This window comes from Elgaria multicarinata, chromosome 3 (assembly GCF_023053635.1).
Source record: "Elgaria multicarinata webbii isolate HBS135686 ecotype San Diego chromosome 3, rElgMul1.1.pri, whole genome shotgun sequence".
Lineage (NCBI taxonomy): Eukaryota > Metazoa > Chordata > Lepidosauria > Squamata > Anguidae > Elgaria > Elgaria multicarinata.
In genome coordinates this window covers 39687561-39709038 of record NC_086173.1, presented here as the reverse complement: position 1 = coordinate 39709038, position 21478 = coordinate 39687561, and the positions used below count along the sequence as shown (strand labels likewise).

General features: G+C 42.9%; 1 protein-coding gene across 2 annotated transcripts in view; it reads left to right on the top strand.

Moving 5' to 3' along the window:
- The first annotated feature begins 17158 nt into the window (after positions 1–17158).
- PRKCA (protein kinase C alpha) overlaps positions 17159–21478 on the top strand; it is a 212883-nt gene continuing 208563 nt past the window's right edge. The window contains exon 1 of one of the 2 annotated variants that reach the window (XM_063120032.1): positions 17159–17601. In XM_063120032.1, coding sequence (XP_062976102.1) covers positions 17429–17601 — 173 coding nt within the window. In that variant the 5' untranslated portion in view covers positions 17159–17428. The remainder of the gene's footprint in view (positions 17602–21478) is intronic. The other variant, XM_063120033.1, reaches the window with a different exon arrangement.

Here is a 21478-nt window from a genome sequence, read left to right as displayed (position 1 = left end):
TACGGTCACCCTAGACAGGATGTCTGAAGGATTGTCTTCCCCAATGTGATCCTGCCTTCCAACTGCATTTAACATTCAGGATCCTACTATGTGTCCTACCACTTTCAAAAGCATGGTCAGCTAAGACACAAAACAGGGACTTTTCTGTTGTGGTGCCCAGGTTCTGGAACTTGTTCCCTGAGATCCAATTGGCTCCCTTTCTTTTAAGTATCAGGCACGCCACAAAGACTTTTTTATTCTGCCAACTTTTTAATGAGTTTAATGTTTTTATCTCCTTCCTTTTAAACTTTTTGGGTCTGTTCTTTCTATGTATTATGCTATTTTAGCCATTTTTAATTGTTTATTATTATTCTGTTTGTTGTTTTGATACATTTTAGTAATTTTGAAAGCCACCTCGAACTTATTAATGAAGAGACGTGGGACAGAAATGTCTAAAAAATAATAATAAATATATAGGATGACCATATGAAAAGAAGGACAGGGCTCTTGTATCTTTAACGGTTGTACTGAAAAGGGAATTTCAGCAGGTGTCATTTGTATATATGCAGCACCCGATGAAATTCCCTCTTTATCACATCAATTAAAGCTTCAGGACCCTGCCCTCTTGACCAGAAACAAAAGCAGACAGGACTCTTGTGGCTTTAACCATTGTGATGAAGAGGGGATTTCACCAGGTGCTGCATGCATACAAATGACACCTGCTGAAATTCCCTTTTCTATGCAACTGTTAAAGCCCTGTCTGCCTTGCCATATGGTCACCCTATCTATCTGAACTGCATACTCTGCCAGAAGAGACCACCTGCCCAAAAACCATTAGCATTGTTTAGCACTGTCAGAAGTGCCCTATAATATTCTGAACTGGTAGATCAAATGCTTCCATCTTAATGGCCTTAGCTTCTGTGATCTCTATTAGCCTCCGGGTATTATCTGTCAGATTCCTTCTGGGCAGAACTCCAAAGTGATTGACATTAAAATCTGACCTCCATTCACTCTACTATTCATAAAGCTTCCAAAGCACAGTTTAAGATCTGATACTACTTTCACTTGATACCTTTAGCTAAGATGCACCAAGGGAGAAAGATATCTTCTGATTGACTTTGATGACAGTCTTCCACTCTAGCCAGAGTACCTTCATGTCTGCACTTTTACAACTCCCCTGGCTACAATGATGTTTTTCAAGATTTGCACCCTTAAATCTTTCTTTTACTCTCTCTCTTTTTCCAGTTTTGTACAGAGTTACAAAAGATACTGAACAAAATCAGCTGGAGACAAAAAAAACACACAATAGTGAACAGTGAACTTCAGGGTCTTATCTCAGGAGAACATAAGAAGAGCCATGTTGAATCAGACCAAGGGTCCATCTAGTCCAACACTCTGTTCACACAGTGGCCAACCAGCTGCCCAAGGGAAACTCAGGCAGGACATGAGTGTAACAGCACCCTCCCAGCCACCCATGTTCCCTAGTAACTGATGTACACCGGCTTACTGCCGTGGATATTGGCCATTCATATCCTTCTCCTTTTAAAGACATCCAAATTGGTGGCCATCACTACGTCTTGCGGAAGCAAATTCCATATTCCATAGTTTGACTATGTGTTGTGTAAAGAAGTAATTCTTTTTATCCGTCCCAAATCTCCCACCAATCAGTTTCATGGGGTGATCCCTTTGGGTTCTAGTATTATGTGAGAGGGAGAAAAATGTCTCCCTATCCACATTCTTTACACCATGCATGTTTTGTACCCCTCTGTCATGTCTCTCTTTAGTCTCCTCTTTTCTAAGCTTAACAGTCACAGCTGTTGAAACAGCTTCAGACCCATGATCATTTTAATTGCCCCTTTCTGCACTTTTCCCAGCTCTGCATTATCTTTTTTTTTAGGTGCAGTGACCAGAACTGTACACAGTATCCTAAGTGTGTTCACATCACAGATTTAGATAAGGGCAGTATGCTGTTTTTTTATTCTCAATTCCCTTCCTAATTATGTGTAAGATGGAGTTTGCCTTTCCCCCCTCTTTTTTTACAGCAGCCACACACTAGGTCAGTATTTTCATGGAGCTGACGATGATGGCCATAGCTAGACCTAAGGTTTATCCCTGGATCGTCCAGGGGTCAAACCTGTTCACCTAGGTGACACACAGGGGAACCAGTGCTCAGGCAGGGGTGAACCCTGGATGATCCCAGGATAAACCTTAGGTCTAGCTGTGGCCCATGACAACCCCAAGATCTCTTTATTGGTGGTTCACCACTAGCTCAAATCCCATCAGGTTATCTCATTCAATTATTAATGGGAGCTGCCCAAGGACAACTCACTAAAGAAATGGACATCATTTCTGTTGGTAGCTTGATGTGTTCATTATAAATTAAAAACAAAAACAAACAGAAGCTAAAAAGTGGCTTCTTCAAGTCTTCCTTCATATGATCCTATGTCTTTAAGGCAAATTTGTCCACAGCAAGGAGATTCCAAATTCTTTCAAAGCATCAACATATTGAGGGAATACTCCTTTTCCACTGCTTTGTCATTTTGGCTGCTATCAGTAGAGGGGGAAAATTAACTCTACCCTAAACTGGGGATTTGGTCACTGCCCATATTTATGTATTTAAATTTATTTTTAAGCTGCCATAAGGGTGTAGCCCTCTAATGTGCATCATAATCTTAAGCATGTTTACTTAGGAATCAGTTCCCCTGAATTCCATGGGACTTACTCCCTACCAAGTATGTTTAGGAATGCAGACTTTGGAAGATTGCCCAGGGACCCATGTGTGTGTGTCATATTTAGTTAAAGTTTCTATGTGATAACTCTGAAATAAATTCATATTTTGTATTTCTATTTTTCTATTTTATTTATTTTTATTAGATTTTTTATTAGATTCCGACTGACAAATGCCCTCAGAGCAACTAACTATGTGAAGTCAGAAACAGTGCAAACTAATATCCTCTTTAAAACTTACAAACTATATGGAAAAATATTCTTATAATAATGGCTAACACGACCCTGGAACTCACAGGGATGCAGATCACAACTAATGGTGCAGATCTATGTTAGATTTGATGTCTGATTTTAAAATGACTTGAACTTAAGGAGCTCTTTCAATGTATCATTGATGAGCAGAATATGGCTGATCAAACAGTAGCTTTTCCCAAGTTGATTTTCAATAAATACATTTAGACTAATAAGAAGGTGAAGTTTGGGTCCAGTATTGCGGTGGACCACAATACCTGACAGAGCCACAATACCTTCCCAACACGAATCTACTAGTACTCTACACTCAGCATCTAAGGTCCTCCTCTGGGTGCTTCCTCTGAGGGAGGTTTGGAAGGCAGCAACAAGAGAGAGGGCCTTCTCAGTGGTGGCCCCATCTGTGGAATGATCTAATTAATAAGGCATGTCAGATGTCAACATTGCTATCTTTTTGGCTCCAGGTGAAGACCTATCTCTTTTCTCAGGCATATAGCAGCTTATGATGAGTTTTTAAGTGGTCCTGGATCTGACCTATGGTATGGTATGGTATGGCTGACTGTTTAAAGTTGTTGTTGTTGTTTAGATATATGTTATTTTCATGTATATTGATTGTGTGCTTTATGTAAATGGTTTTAAAACTTGTATACTATGTTTTGATGTTTTTAATCTTTGTAAACTGCCCAGAGGGCCAGGGTAGCATTGGAGAGAAAAGCCAGGGGAGGGAGAACATGGAAATTTCAAAGGAGAGCAGAAAATGCAGAATACATATACAGTTACAGATGTGCTCCCCCTCCCAACAAAAGCAGCTAACCCAGTGATATTTTTCTTTATTATGTTGCAGGGAGGAGCCTTCTCCCCACCCCCATGACAACGCTAGGCATGTGAGTCCTGCTAAAAACCATTGTAGCCACTAGAACAGTCATGAGATCTACTGGTAAATCTTTGGGTGATTTGCAGTAGATCAGCAAAAGTCTCCAATTCTCAATCATTTAACGATAGTAAATTTTAGGTCAAAGTTAGACAATATAAAAATCCATGATCTGTACTAACTCAGATGTAAATTTGTATTTGTGTCAGCAGGTCATCCCAGGGTATAATTAATGTGATTCAAGAGATAATTGGCTCTTTTCCCTTGAGCTGCCATATTGCATCTGATTGCAGTTGGTGGATCTCGGGGTCCTAGTAGAAAACAATGTAGATTCTACAAACAGGAAGTCTGCTCTTCCCTGTACAAAAATAAAAAGCATTTCTTCTTGCTTTTCTCTCTAACAAGTTTGATCCTAGTAACTGGAATTGTAATCACATATAAAATAAAACTGGATATATATTGTTATACCTTTGTCTAAATTTCATGACAAGGCAGCTGTATATTCCTGGCATGCCCCACACACACACTGAAAAAAACCTTGCTTTTTCAGTTGACATTGCTTGTCTTGTGTTACCCCTGTGATAAAGCAAAATCCAACTCTCCCTTTTAAAGATTGGAAATCTCAACTAGGACTTAATGGATTTATCATCTGTATAAACATAATGAACTAGGAATTGATGGATATGCCATCTGTATATTTGCTTCTTGGCTGCAATGTTCTAACTAAAGGAATTCCGGATGATGCTCTTAAAAGGCTGCAGTGGATTAACTCTGAACTAATTATAATGAGACTTCGATGAAGCATGCACAAAACTAGGGGCATAAGCTTCTCTGGAACTGCGCCAATGACATTTGCATCTGCTCTCAGTCATGTCATGTTCTTCCAGTCCTGAAGGCTGGCTTATACAATATGCTTCTAACCATATAAAAATTTTGTACAAGGGCAAGTTTATTTACAAAGAGTTCCTAATACGAAATAGGCGTGATACAGTCCCTTGTAATAGTAGAGATGGACCTCAGGGCCAAAGTAAAGGGGGCTCACTTCTGTGGTGTCTTGAGGCCTGGAGGGGAATGCAATTGCATCTGATGGATGTCCGAACAGGGCCACTAAAGTCCAGTCTACTAATCAGACTCAAGTCACAATAGGCAAGGTCAGTTTAAGCTTATATAATCTGGTCAAAGTCAAGACACCATAGGAAATCTCAAGAAGGAAGCCCTCTTAAGTAGAGGGCAGATGAAAACAGGACTTTGGATAGCTCTAAATAGGTCCTTCCACCTGGAGCAGTTTCCTACTAGAACAATAGGAAGATAGTGACTTAGCAAGGAGCTGAAGACAACTGAAGCCTTATGTAAGCTGACGAGACCTGGGAGGAACAGACTGGTCTGTTAAGTGGCCCTCACCTGATTTTGCAATCTTAGGCTTCTGCAAAACTGGGAAGAATTGTTGTTTTTAAATGGATACTGTTGGTTTTATACTGTTGTTTTTATATGTTTCTGATGGTTTTTAAAATTTTGTATACTTTTTAATGTTTACCATTTTAAACTGTTGTAAACCACCCAGAGAGCTTCGGCTATGGGGCGGTATATACATGTAATAAAATAAATAAATAAATAAATAAACATTGTCCTGTGAGTCAGAGGATGACCCTGTTCTCTGGCCAGGATGGTCCTGAGTAGGGTACTGGCTGTCCTACCCACAATGAAACAGCCTGAACCTTACCCTCATCAGAAACCTCTGTTGCACACTGAACATTTTGAAGGTCAGGGGTCATAACACCAGGACCCACAGCCCAGCCCGCTCAATTACCATGTAAGCCTGATGTCAGCTGCAGGGCTGGGGCTCACCAGGAGCTGATGCTGCTCCCAATAGCATACTTTCTTCTTATTGTTAAGGACTTTTTATAGGAACGGACAGCCAATCAGGAACGGGTATAGATGCTCATTTTAATTTAACTTTAATTTTACTTATGAAATATAGTGACCAGGTTCACACAATTGGGGAAGGAAATAGATAAAGCCACCATGACTTATTTTCCTGCCCTGAGTGTGCCAGTCACATGCTGCATAATTACCTTAATTATCCTTGTCCGGTGCAGTTTGTCATGTTGTCTGAACCTGACGAAGATGGGCGGAGGATTACTAACCACTCTGCAACCCTAGAACAAGTCATAGGTTCTGGGCTGGTTTGTAAACCAACTTGCCACCCACCCTGACTGGGTTCAGCTGACATGTCAAAATTATCTGGCAAGGGTAATTATGGTAACTCTGCAGTGCACAACTGGCACATGTGGGGCAGGAAAATAAGTTATGGGAGCTTATTTTCCTTCCCAGGTCATGCAAACCTGCCCAGTATCTTTTTTGACAAAAAAATTGTGTTTATTCCCAAGTAAATGTGTTTAGCATCATGGCATACATTATTCCTGTAATCATGACAGTACTCATGATACCATGTGTGATTTAAGCAAGTTCAAAATGTGAAAACTCACATGCTCAATGTATTTTATTTTAATCAGGGTTAGAAAACATTATTTGGTTTTTGCTCTAACAGATCAGGAATGTAGAAGCAGTTGTAAGTATGAGATTTGAGGAGTTGTGAGAGGAGAGACGTTAGCTTGTTTCACAACCCATGTAATTCTCATGGGTTGTGAAAGCCCCTCCACACAAGACCATTAAGTTCCCTTGTAACAAATGTACCACACCAACAATTAACATATGAGCCAGAACTACCTTCTCAGTTAAAAGGGAGCTGGTGGGAGACTGCAAATAAAGATATATTTATCATGGGTAGCCCCATTTCTAAAAAATCCACACTGGTTCTGCCTTTTCCATCCAACATCAAACCTCTAATTCCATTTAAAACATTTTTTTAAAAATCATGTAGATCATTCTTCAAACTCAGACTTTTTACACAGTACGGCTTACACAATACAAAATGAAAAAATCCTTCCCACTTATCCAGCAGTTGACAAGAACATACGAGTCTACATTCTGCTTGTAAGTGTAGTTTTTCATGCTGACATGTTCCAAACACTAGAGGTAGATTATAATAAGCAATCTTGTGTTTTGCTTCAAGCATTTTTGTATGTTTATCATCTGGCGCTTCATTTTCCTGCAGCTTAGTGATTGCCTTCTTTCCATCTAAGAATGGTTTGGTTGCCAGCACAGTAGCAGCCAGTGGAGGCTGGTGGCTCCAGGGTCAGTGAATCTACTTCCACACCTTGGATAGCTCCTTTGGATTTCTGACTGGTTGTGACTGAAACTTGGTTCAGATTCACCAGCCCATGACATTGGAGCCACTAGCCTCAACTTATAGTAACTTCTCTTATTAAATAACCTTTTCTTGGCAAGGTGCATTCTAGTTTTTGGCATCTAGTTCATTCTACACATTTTAAAGACAAATCCAAATCACTGATGACTTTTTTTTTTAAATTCTCATAGGGAGAGCAGTCATGCTTTCCTGTACCTACAGTCTTGAGTACAGGGTTATAGTGTTTAATACACTTCTCCCATTGTATTTTAAGACTATTACAAACATTTTGTAATAGGGCTTTCTTCATCTTGCCCAACAACATCATTTTGCCCAACCTCCCCATGCCCCGTACCCACCCCAAACCTTTTTGGTGTTGCTGCTTATTATCCAGCCAGATGAAGAATTTTGATTAACACAAATGCTTGTTCATTTCTTTGTGCCCTTTCAGTTGGTCCTAATAAAGGCATTGCTTTACCACTTATTTTGGATTATTTCCCCTATGGTCCTTGCCACTGTGACTGTGTGAATGTCTTTGAGTAATACCTCAATGACATATCACACACACATTACTTTTTCTCACACAGAGATTTAAAAAGTGTTTAGCTTGCCTCGCATGTGTGATGGCATAGGGGTCTTTCGATACACATCTCCATGGACAGTACTCAAATTGCAAGATGGGCAGAGGGGCCCTCAGGTCCTAATATGGTTGGGTCAGGCTCAGCTCTGGGGCCAACTGTGGTGCAAATCCGATAGCAAGACAGCAACAATGCTAGGATGACCATGTGAAAAGGAGACCCAGGCTTCTGTATCTTTAATAGTTGTATAGAAAAGAGAATTTCAAGAGGGGTCATTTGTACGCATGCAGCACCTGGGGAAATTTTCTCTTCATCACAACAGTTAAAGCTGCAGGAGCCCTGCCCTCTTGACCAGATACAAAAGAGGGCAGGGCACATGATTGTACCCTTATATTTGGTATGATATGTGTATTCCTGTTCATAATCCACCCAGTATTTGGACTTTGCTTTATTCAAATAAATGAATTTAGATTGCAATCCTATATACACTTAAACTGGGAGCAAAGCCCATTGGAGTCAATAGGCCTTACTCATTTACTGAGTAGGATTTTGCTACAATTTTTTTTCAGATACTCTAGCTTAACTGGGTTATGCATTGCAGCCCAAAGGTTGTCTGATTATACTTTGTGAAAAGTTGTATGGTACACTTGGAAGAATACTCTTGGCATCAATGAGTATAAGATATCCTCCATTTGGTTCTTCCCCCGCAAAGGTGGAAGAATGTATACCCTTTATATAATGTGCATTGTTTGAATAAAATTATTTTAAAACATACTTTATGTGGGAAGAGGTGCTGCAGCTTAGTGCAATACAATGTATTTTCTGGTAAATCGTAACTACTGTTTGCTAAGATAACCACTTATTCTAAGACTAAATGGCAGTATGGGGAATTCTGTAATGGGGCAAAGAAGAGACATTTCCTTTGCTATGGTGCACTGTAGTCTAGTCGTTCCCATAATACTGAACATTTCTTCAGACAACATGCTTTGTTCATTATTAATGTTCTCTGGGAAAGTTAAAATAAGTTTGAAGGGAAAATTCCATTTACAGCTCATTTTCAGATTGATGGCATTCACACTGGGGGAGGTTATTGGGGGAGTCTATTTTCACGTATAGCATTATCAACATTAGAACACCATTAAGCAGCCAATGATCTTCCCGCAAAACAATTGTTGACATACCAAGCTCCTGTAGAAAGGGATAAATTACTAAGAGCTTTTACGTAAAGAAGGCCTAAATCACCATTAAGCCTCTCTTTGCTCTATTTATGTCAGTGTATGATCATTGTTCATGTGGAGGAGAAAGCCAAAGAGAGGTATTTGTAATGCAATGAACACTTGGACCAATGCAAGCAAGAACCACCACATTAAACTTCAGGAATGGACATGTCCTAAGAGTGATTATTAGTTTTCATCGTAACAATGATTAAGGCTGGAATCTTACACACACCTGGGAGTAAGTCCAATTGAACTTCTGATTGCTGTGAAGGTCACTGTATTGTTACTTGAACAGTTCATTGTTCATATATTTGGGGCAAAAAAGCAGTGAGCAAGGATGTTCCTTGTTTGATACACCAGAGCTGCAATGTGGATTTTATCTTTGTAATATTCACCTGAGAGTACAATCCTTTATTCGAGATACATGCCTGAGGGCTATATAAGATATCGCAAAAGCCCTGTTAAACTGGTATGGCACCTCCATACCACCTCCATGAAAGATACCCCAGCAGAACTGCTTGGATATGCTGGCAGAACACTCAGTCAGTGGAACAGGGCTGGCTTAAGATATTTTGTTGCCTGAGGCAAAGAACAAGATGGACCCCCCTCCCATTCCACGTACAAAAGCTGACTGGACTGCCAGTCGAATCTTTCTGCAGCACTGGCAATGGGACAGCATCCTCCACTATACCTGAAGGCAGCAGGCTAGCTTTGGCAGAACGGGACAGCTTGCTTGGCACTCAGTTCTCCCCAATACCTTGCTGCCACTTCCCAACACCTGCCGCCTGAGGTGACCACCCCACTCTGTGTAATGGTAGGGTTGGCGCTGAAGCAGAGCCACTACAATGGAAGATCCAAGCTGGTGGAATGGACAAAATAGGGTGGAGTTGTGGGTGGGACGTGGGCAACACTAGGGTGACCATATGAAAAGGAGGACAGGGCTCCTGTATCTTGAACAGTTGTATTGAAAAGGGTATATATGGAGAACCTGGGGAAATTTCCTCTTCATCACAACAGTTAAAGCTGCAGGTGCCCTGCCCTCTTTTAAATCGGGTCACTCTAGTATAGCTCCTGTACTAACTGTTACGATGAAGAGGGAATTTCACCAGGTTCTCCATATATACATGACACCTGCTGAAATTCCCTTTTCTATGCAACTGTTAAAGATACAGGAGCCCTGTCCTCCTTTTCATATGGTCACCCTAAGCAACACATTTATGCTATATCCTATATTCCTTCAGACCATGGCCATGCTCTTATCAGTAGTAAATCTTTAAGCAGATGACAAGGTAGGTATAAGGATATCCACACCCATGAAGAGCATATATATATTTAACATTATTTTTAGGCCACCTTTAAAGGTGGAGCTCTCCCAAGGTAGCATACATAACAAAAGAAACAATACAATAAATAATAATAAAAAAACCTTTAAAAAGACAATAGATTACAGATTACAACTGAAACTAAACCATCTAAGACCAGTTATATTCCTCTATTCCAGGGCAGTTTTCCTAGCCACAGTCTTGTCTGGATTAAGTCTCAATATGTTTGCCCTCACTTATCCCAAAACTGCCTCCAGACACTGCTTGCCAATGAAAACTGCCCCCCCCCACATCACATGACAAAAGTTTAAAACATCGTGGAACTCTGCACCCAATCAGAGCACACAAGTGCCCATATATAAGCCCCAGACAGGGAGACAATAAGTCAGATGACAGGTCATACAGCATTGTCTCTCTGGCTTCATGTCATTATAAACTTTGAGCACACCTGGGGAAAGCCCCGGTTGATGGGAAGCATGGGGAAAAGGCACTTGCACTAAAAGGCACTTGCAAAACAAACAAACAGGAACATCCTGTCTCCAAAAAAGACATAGGAATTCAAGTGCATTGCTAGCATGTCTAGGAAAACAGCTGCTGGTTCCTGTGTCAGAGGAACTAAACCTGTGTGCACCAGTTGCTGGGGAATGCAAGTGGGTGGATGCTGTTGCACTCATGTCCTGCTTGTGGGTTTCGCCACAGGCAGCTGGTTGGCCACTTTATGAACAGAATGCTTGACTTAGATAGGCCTTTGGTCTGATCCAGCATGTCTCTTCTTACGTTCTTACCTTATAAGAACACTGCCTTGAAACTCCAGACACAAACACCCAACACCCTGCAACTAGAAACTTTTTTATTTTTTTTATTTTTTTATTACATTTATATACTCCCCTCTTCTTGCAAGGAACTGAAGGCAGCTTAGATGGTCCTCCTTTCCATTTTATCCTAACAACAAGCCTGTAATGGAGGTTAGGCTGAGAGATAGTGACTGGCCCAAGCTCACCTAGTGAGTTTCATGGCTGAGTGGGGACTAAAACCCAGATCTCTCAAATCCCAGTCCGACACTCTAACCACTCTGGCATAGCTATTTCTACTTATAATGTACCCAAGGCCCAGTGGTGTTAGGGATTTGGTAAGGGTTCATCCCCTTATGTGAAAAGGGTGCATTCCTGAAGCTTTCCTAGCATTTTGTTCTTACAGGAGTTGCAGGGGGCTAGGTAAGGCTGGACAAGTCACTGCATAGGAGTATCCTTAAGTCTTAGGACCACACATTGTTAAGTAAAAGTAACCCCTGCAACCTCCCAAGGACAGATTTAGGGCTCTTATCAATATACTATATTAAACCATGACTACCACCTTCCAATACATAAAACGCATGTGAACAGACAAATGACCTCAATCCATTGCCAGTGGGACTTTCATAACAACATTTAATGGCTACTGGTGCACAAGTGTGATGTTACATTTTTCACATTGTAACCTACAAAAAAGCACTCAGGGGGATTGTTGCTTGTGAGAGAAGGCAATGTTCCAATTTAAATCCAGTGTTTTTGTTAGTTTGGTTAGTTGGCTCTTGTACTTCTCCCATAGGCTGTAATCCTTTAGTTCAATGGGTCTTGCTTCTGAGTAAACATGCATAAGATTCGTATACTTGACCTGGAAGACTGTGATATTCTTGTACGTACTTGCTTAAAGAACGGACTAAAGAAACACGACTTTTATTAATGGCCTTTACACATTCAATTAATCCCCTGGCATTGCTTGTAAATGGCACGAAACCCTTATGTTGCCCTTTTGGACAGATTGGAATTTAAAACTCAAAGGCAGTGAGAACAGCAATGATTAAGAAGACTGGTTGTTATCCAACTGAAGTGGAACTCTTGTAATTCCCATTGATTTAAATGTGAAATCAATGATATTTAAAAGTGCTTTTCTTTGACTGGATCATACCCATAGTTAGAAAATATTTATTATAATATATTATCTCCTGCTGTTATATGGAATGGCTATCCAAATAACTGATCAGGTCTATATGGGCATAGCTTCAGTTATGCAGTGATATCTATTGTTCCCAGATGATTCACCAGGCCCTAATTAGCCTTCCCCAACCTGGAACTTTGCAGACGTATTGGACTGCAACTCCCATCATTCTCAGTAGCGTAGTCTGCTAGTTGGTGATGGAAGTTGTAGTCCAACAGATCTGGAGGAAGCAGGTTTGGGTAGCTATTACTGACTAAGTGCTTAGTCAGTTACGCATTGCTTAATACCATATTAGACATTTATTGCTACAATTCTGAACTAATTTACCTGGGAGTACATTCCATTGAATTCACTGGGGCTTACTTCTGAGTAGATATTTTTTAGGACCACGCTGTTTATAGATTCAGATACTATGTAAAGACAATGTTTATTTCTTGGCATTTAATTAACAATTATATATTTAATTATTAATTAAATACAATTAGTATGATAAACACATCACATAATTTCCAAATGATCAAATCTGTATCAGATCAGCTCTTATTTGGAACACATATCCCTCTTCCTTCTATTTGGCCTCCTCTTTGGGTTGTGTGTGAGTGTGCATTATTTATTTTGTGTATTTATACAACTTCTTCTATAACATTAATCCCAGGGAGGTTACATACATAACACATGTAATATGCTTGAGTTTGGTCATTCCAGACTAATGCAAACTATTTACTGAGAGAGAAGCATTAAAATAATGCAGTATCAATCATATATTGCTTTGTCATAGATTTTAATATAACTAGTGGAATATCAGGGAAATAATTAGTGAAATCTTTAGGCAAAGTATTAAAAATTATTTTTTTCTATCAAATTGTTTTATATAATTTGCTACTTATTTGTAATTGTATAAGGACTTGGAACAGGGCATATAATAGAATATTCTACCCACCCCATGTAATGTTAAGTATAGCGCAAAATGAGATAAGGTGTCACTTCACATAATGTAGCCCACTGACCGGGTCACTTTAATAAGGTAAAATTATAATTGCACACCCTCCACATGAATAGTTGGTATTTTAACACACTGCTGTTTTTCTTTTTGATTTGAATTTTAAATGCTTTTGGTAATGTGCCCCAACGTGATAATGAATAGGTATGACATAACTAAATTACAGGGAGTAAAGAACCTATGAACATGTGAAGAAGTGTAAGAGCTCCATGAATTACATGCTTAGTCTGTATGCATTGTTTGTTTTTTCTCAATCTGAATGCAAGAGCCATTTGCTTTATAACTTGAAGCTACAGTGCTGTTTTGTATTTCATATACCCTGAATTTAATAATTGTAGCAATTGTAGTAATTGTAATCGTAACAATTGTGTTACTGTAAATGCCTACAGTTCCATCAAAGAAGGTTAATACCCTTCTAGAAGAACTGTAACATTTTCACGTTTGGGTTTGTATTAGTCAATACAGACATGCATACAGATTATATATAGAGTGGGGGTAGGGAGAGAGGGAGGGAGGAAGGCAGAGACAGAGAGAAAGAGAAGGTTGCATTAACCCCTTAAACTACAGTTTTGAGGAGAATCGCTTCTCAGAATCAAGTTCTTGCACTGCCAGGAAATTCTCCATTAAATTTTTCCCAATGCAAATTCTGGTTTGAGAGGGAATTTCCTCACTGCAGCAGCAGCAGGAAAGGGTTGTCCCCTCAATGCCTGCTGTGATCTGGATAATCATTACTTTACTCCTATCCTATTTGCATTTAAAAAAAAAGCCTTTAACTTCAAGTCTAGCTTTGCTCTAAGGTTATGTGGAACCTTATTGCTTCTTGAGGAAAAGTCCTTCCTGCTCTATATGTGAGGTGGTTGCTGTGTAAGGCAACAAGTGCAACAGTACCCAATCCTGGGGGCTGTCTATATGGCTTGTTTACCCTGGAGTGGCTGTGCAGTGGTGCTGTGTCGTTTATATGGGGGCATAACCATAGGGTGACAGAGTGCAGGACAAAGGCTAAAACCCTTCGACATGAGTATAGGCGGGTAATTAACCACATCTCCTGCTCAGGGAACAGTGCAGCTACCTGACTGCTTCCAGATTAAGGCTTTTATCATGCCATCACACTGCCTCATTCATGCAATTTTACAGGGTGGGGGGCTTTTATTCATAGCCCTCCCTTGTCTTCGTCCCACTTCTTCCATCATTTTTTTCTGAAGAAAATCCATTAAGGAAGAAAATATGGAATAGCTGCACAATGTCTTCTAATTGGTAGTGCTTGTCTAGACCCCTCCATCTGGAAAAAAAACCATGGTTTACTGTCCTAAGAACTGACAGTGACTAAACAGTTTCTGTGCCAGGTAACACTCTCACTTTGGGCAGGGCAATGATCTAAGGATACTTCTAGATGGGTGGTCACTGGTACTGCCAATTGTGCAGTAACTCCAGTTTTTCCCTCCTTAATGGATAGTTATCTGGTAAGAAAAAAGATGGAAGAAACAGTGGAAAAACATGAGATTATGTTGTCTGCCTCCTTCTCCTGCAGCCCATAAATTTTTGTGAATGAGGCAAGGTGTTTGCATAATAAAAGCCAAAACCAGAAACACCTGAAGTCCCATTGAGGGCTGCTCTGTAGTCTTGTGCACCCTCATCTTTCCCACATGACAGTATAATATGTTTATTGCTTCAGCCATAAAGTATAACAATTGCATTGCAGAAATACAAAGTCACAAATAAAATGCTACATAAAAACAAAATAATGAATCACCAGCATAGTAACAAACATTTGTTAAAAAAAAAATTGAAGGAAACAAAATCCTTAGGAATCTTTACTGCCACTGATACAATGGCAGGCACTCTCTCTAACTAATGATTTTGTTCCTGCCTTCGAACACAAACCTTCTGTTCCATCATCCAAAACTTATTTGTCCAACGAGGACGGGTGTGTGAAATTTTCTCCAGTAAATAATAAGAAAAGTCTCTGATGGCTCCAGAATCACAGTCACAAGGCCAGACTGCACTCCAGATGTGTTAGGCTACAATCCCTATCATCCCCAGTCTCCAGGTTGGCGAAAGGCTGCTGCTACTCAACATAGTATACGTAGCTGAAATAATTGCTTGGTCTTCTCTTGCTTACCCTGCCTCCTGCGTTGAAGTTTGAAATTACTTGGCTGGGAATGATGGAAGTTGTAGTCCAAGCTATCTGGATTGTGCCAGGTTGAGGAAGGCTGCTAGGCTCATGCTGGATTTTAGAAAAGTGTCCTGTAGTATTAGCACCCTCTAGTACTACTAAGGTAGATCTGAATGAAATGTGAGCTTGAGCTCTTGATCAACTAGGCTGGCTCCATTCAGTGCGGCCTGCGCCTCCACTGACAGTGAACTACCAGGGCAACGTCGTGTTGTGAGAGCGTGTCCAGAGACGCGTTTGCAATATTTTGTCGGCTCTTTCGTACTGCCGCGGTTCCTCCCTGCTTCCCCGGAGACATTTCCGGACACGTTGGGCAGAAGAGGAGGGGAGCAGAGAGAACTGCTCCGACCAGTCCTCAGAGTGGAACTTGGAAGGAGACCCGGAGGAGTGGGGTGGTTGTTTGGGGGCGTGGGGGGAGCAAGAATCGGCGACGGCCTGTGCAGTTCTCGGCTTGCCGTATTCACCGACCCAATTCAAAGGACTCAGGTCCTCTCCGTCCCAGCCCTGAAAACGGAGTCCTTAGTGAAATCCGAGTCAGTCGTTTCCACGTGAGCAGCCGCGAAGTTGTTGCGTAAGGACTGTGCAGTGCTTGGCTCTCCCGGCGCGCCGTGGCGGGTTGGGAGAAGAGAAGCGTGACGTGAAGCAACAGGTTCTTTTGCATTGGATCCAGCCAGGCGGGGAAGGACGGCTCTTGCAAGCCTTCAGTTTGGGGGCGCGGGGAAAGGCCGCTCCGCCCTTTTGTGTGGGTGTCTGAGAGGAATCTGTCCTGCCCTGCGTGCCTCATTGGGCGACAGTGAGGCGCGCGGGCTGCTTGGAGGCTGGTGGCTCCGTTTTCGGTAGGGCTGCGAATCCATTCTGGGTTTCAGCCAGAACTCTAAAAGAGATATCCAAAGTGCTGAAGCCTAGCCCCAAAGCAGCTTCAGCACCTTGAATAGCTCCTGTAGAGTTCTGGCTGGCTCCGACTGAAAACCAGTGTGGGTTCACAGCCCCACCGAAATCGGAGCCACCAGCCTCCGCTGCCTGCAGCGCTTCTCCTTGAGCCGCGGCTGTTTGTGGAAATGTTGGGCAATCCTTCCTCTGGCCCTTGCTGTGTGGCAACAGGAACAGCTTTACTCTATCTCTGGGTCGTTTAAGGTGGCTCGCCAAAAGCCGGATTCTGCGCCGCTGGAGCAGGCACCTCACCTCGAGCTATTCAATGGAGTAAATCTCACGGATTTCAGTGGCACAATTCATTTTCAAACAATCCTGAGCCTATACCTGGAAATAATTCCTGCCACTCCCGCTGGAAGCGCCGGCATTTCTAGTCATCTAGGCGTGTTTAGGGCCGCGAGACAATCGGCAGGTTACAATCCCAAGCACGCTGCTTTCAGGAGTCAGCCCCGTTGTGGGACTGACTTCTGAGTAAACACGTTGGAGATCCCGAGGTTGAAAGCGCCTGTGGCAAAGTATCGACTGCACCACGCCGTCCTCCCTCCCTCCCTGCCTCCTTTGCAGATTTTGACAAACTCAAATGAAACGGTTCCTTGTACCGGGGTGTGTCCGCTTGCGCGCGTTGCATGCCACAGGTGAATGGCGTCGCAGGCTCAGAGCAGCACAGCCGCCGTGCGGGGGACAGGGGAAGCATCGCGGGGGGCAACGACAGTCTACAGGCGCCTGGGCTGGCACGCGCCGTCTCCCACTCCCCGTGGGCTGGGGGCGTATATGCTCGCCCGCCTGTTGCCCTAGAGACGGGCTTCCCCGGCGCGCGCATGCTTCCTCCCGCCCTCCTTGCCTGGCCGCCCCTCCTTCTCGCGACAGGGGGCCCAGTGAGCGCGCTGGCGGGCGGAGCCGTCGGGGCTGGCCCGGGGCTGGGATCCTCCTCCCGCCTCCCTCCTTGCGCGTGGCTCAGACGTCAGGAGGAGCCCAAGCGGGCAGGAGGCAGCGCCCATCTCCACAGCTGCCAGAGTGTCGGCGGCTGCCGGACGGGGCAGAGCGGCGAGAGGAGGAGGAGGAGGAGGAGGAAAAGGAGGGAGCCGCTTCCTGGCTTAGGCGAAGTGAAGTGAAGGCGGGCGAGCAGGCAGGAAAGAGCGAGAGGCGGGGGGCGCGCGCGCCATGGCCGACGTCTTCTCCACCCCCGAGCCCGGCTCGGGTCCCGACGCCGCGCGGCGCTTCGCCCGCAAAGGGGCCCTCCGGCAGAAGAACGTGCACGAGGTGAGGGACCACAAATTCATCGCGCGCTTCTTCAAGCAGCCCACCTTCTGCAGCCACTGCACCGACTTCATCTGGTAAGGAGAGCGAGCGGCCCCACCCCCTCCGGCTACCTCCACCCACTCACCTTCCCCAGCAGCCCCCTCCCCAAACCAGGCGCTGCAACTGCAGCGGCGGCGTGTGGTCTCCCCGATGCCTCTTTCCCTCGCCGTCTGCCTTCCTCCTTTCCAGCCTGGCTTCGGGAAAGAGTCTTCGCCAGTTCCCCTGCCCGAGAAGCAGGCAGGCAGGCAGGCAGGCAGGCTGGTTGGCTCTTCGCGTCGCTTACCGAGAGCTCCCAGCTGACCGCCGTCCGTCACCCCACCTCCAGCCACTCCGTAGACTTCCCAGGTGAAGGAGCCTTTCGCTGCCTTGGTGCGGAAAGACACACAGACACACGCTGCCACTGGGAGAGTCCGATTTCTCTTGGGAGCTCCATCGCCTTGATAGAAAAAGAGACCCCGCTGCACTCCGCCACGGAGAGAGGCTCTTTCTCCCCGTGTTCTGGAAAGAAAGCTCTCCACTTTCCTTTTCTCCTCCAAAGACAGACAGACAGACAGACACATCTCCCTGCATGCAATTCCTCTTGCCCTGGTGGTGCATTTTCATCTCTGTACACACCCCTGCCAGGGCTATCCTAATGGAAGAGCTTCCGGGCACTCCACCAACTTCTCATGGAAGGGATCTTTCGACACTCCAGAGAGAGAGAGAGAGAGAGAGAGAGAGAGAGAGAGAGAGAGAGAGAGAGAGAGAGAGAGAGATGCATACATACCCAGGTAGTAAGGCTGCTGTACCGTCTTCATAGGTGCTTCTCCTAGTATGAGCCCTCTTCTTCTCCCTCCATTCAGCCACTCCTCTCACTGCATCTGAAAACTAATCACTTTATACAGCCCTTTCACTGGAGACATGTACATAGCCATCTCTTGATATATGGTCCGTATAAACCTCTTTGTATGCATAATTCAATTTCCTTTGAAAAAGACACTTCCTGAAGACACCATCCATTGCCACGAGGGATTCTTGTACAATGCCCTCTTCATGAGAAATCCCCCTTAATATCCTTCTCTTTGGCCACCACACTGTTGTCTTGCAACAGAAGAGCCACACCAGCAATGTCCCAGAGGAATCTCTTGCGTATGTCATCCTGCTCACCAGCCCCGCTGGTGAGATGGGCCTTCCTAACCAGAGAGGCACAATCTCTCCCCAACCAAAAAACATACCGAGCCCTGATCATTATGTCATTTTGGATGGGGACATCCCCCCAAACCTCTCACAGTTAAATACAATCCATTCCCATGAATAGGAGCCTAGAGGTGAAATAGGATTAGGTGCTTCAAGGACAAGGTTGAGAGCACATTTCTCCAACTTGGTGTGAACTACTTATTTCTAGTACCACATTTCTAATCTGCCCAATAACTAATGTTCTCTAGGTGGAGAACTACAACCACCATTGTCCCTAACTGACTGGGGATGATGGGTATGATAGTCCAACATATTCCTAGTTTTTTGGCAGGTGCAGCTGGTGAGAAAATCTGTACCTGCCGAAGTTCCCTGTTCTGTACAGCTGTTAGAGCTACAGGAACCTTGGCTTTTGTTTGTTTTTAATGTTGTCATCCTGTTCAGCAGTTCCATGAACCTCATTTAGTGAGAGATCCTTTTTTTTTTTTTACTGCTGTTCTGCAGAAAGGAGTTTTCCTCCCACCCCCTTCGGTCAGCAAGCCTATGAATTAGTGACAATTGGTGAGCAACTTCTTCATAAAGTAGAGATACACTGTAGAACTTCCCTAATGTCATAGCAGAAGCTTATGGAGGGAATTTTGTTGTCCCCACATATAACTTGTTATATGTAACAAATTCAACATTATCTGCTAAGGAATCCACTCAGCAATAGAAATCTCTGTAAACAATTGCATGGACTCAGAAGTAAAGCGCTCCTTCCCTGCATAGCCCTCGAACTAAAGGTGGTCCTTCTTCTACAACCCATAGTACGTGAGCAACATCTTTCCATGAGAGCATGTGAATGAGCCACTGAGTCAGTTTTACCTTGAAAGACATTTGTTACATATCCTTTCCTTCTTCCATGAACTCTCTGCCCTACACACAATTTTTCTATAGTAAGAACCCCCTGCTTGTAGGCCTTCCTGTCCTACCATAGGAACTCCTCTTCTTCTTATTCCATGTAACTACTTTCCTAACTTGATATAATAAGGAAGGGAAGTTCCTATACTAACCTCCCTCAACTTGCTGCCCTCCAGATGTGTTGGCCAATAACCATGCTGGTTGCATAAGGCTGTCCTGTGCAATATCCCACTCAAGCTTTATTAAGTGAGACATCCAACTTTGCTGAAAGAGTGAGAGAGAACCTCCCGCTTTAAATTTCTTGAATTCACTGATGCTCTGCTTGAATTCTATACTAATGCTTTATCTGTTACCCATTTGTTGACAGATCTGCTTTCCTAATCTTCTGTAGAGATTAGAATGTAAGCCTATGCGGCAGGGTCTTACTATTTAATTGTTTTACTATGTACAGCCCCATGTACACTGATGGTGCTATATAATAATAATAATAATAATAATAATAATAATAATAATAATAATAATAATACTACTACTACTACTAGAGAGAAACAAGCATCCTCTCACTCATCTCAGTCCTTTCCTCTTTCAAAGATCATTTTGCTCCCACTCTATCACACGTTAGTACTGCATACATCTACCTGTTGGTATGTGTGTTTTTCATAATGGGTAATCAGTTAATTGACTTTAAGTGATCTATGCCACAGAGGCTCCATACCTTGCTATCACATTCCTGTGGCACATCTTGCTATCACATTCCTGTAGCACATTCTTTTCTACTAAGGGCCAAGCTACACACAAGATCCATAATTGGATCTCCCAATATTTTTACTTTTACTTAAATGCAGCTGCATTGGATTGGAGCAGCAGCAATGCTGGGGCAATCTAACCCTTTCCCCACAGTGTTTTCCCTATCTATCAGGCAAAAGTTGCTGTTTGTTTTACTGGGAGGAAAGTTCACTAGCTGTATTTCTCCAAAGGGCCAAATAGCAGCCACATGTATGTTGTTACCATGTCAGGAAAATGGTGTGTGTGTGTACAAGAAATATTTATTTTATTTTATTTATTACATTTTTATACCACCCAATAGCTGAAGCTCTCTGGGCGGTTCACAAAAAGATGAATCCACCCCTACAATACCACTCCTTCAATCCAATTCAGAGCCCCCACAACTGCTTTTAAATAAAGAAATAGCAGTAGATCTAATCATGGATCTTTTGCCTCAAGTGTAGTTTTGCTCTAACACATCTAGCTGACAAGTCAGCTTGTATAGTACATCAATTTCATTTGGGGAGCTCTTTCCTAATACAGCCCTACTTTCCAAAAGGTAGGTATCAGTGCTCTTGTAATATTCAGAGTGCTTGTTAACGTCTCTTTAACCTCAGTGTAAATTATCCTGCCATCTAATTCATATTGGTTTCCCTCACCTATGTTTTCCTCTTTGCACTTGTAGACCATCCTTATATGCACCTGCTCTCTTATCCCTGATTCTGTAATCTCTTCACATATGTAAGTGGTGCATGTGCATTGTTTCATATGGTTTTTAAAGTGCGCACCAGTCTTCCTTTATTGAATCCAGCATGATTGAAGATGCAAAATATAGACAGCCCTACCCTTCAAATAGCCAAATGATTCTGCAGTTGCCAAGCAAGGGATTGTTTGATTCTCTTTTTCTCAAGACATTCAACTCTTTATTGACTTTGATAATTCCTTTCTTGTGTTTCCTGTTGCTGCCTCTGGAGGGCAGGGGGACTTGAAAATACTTTGCAGCCAGCAAATTTTATATGTGCAAGCTAAGGAAAAATATTTCTTCCTATAGCAAACATGAAGCAAGCTGATATG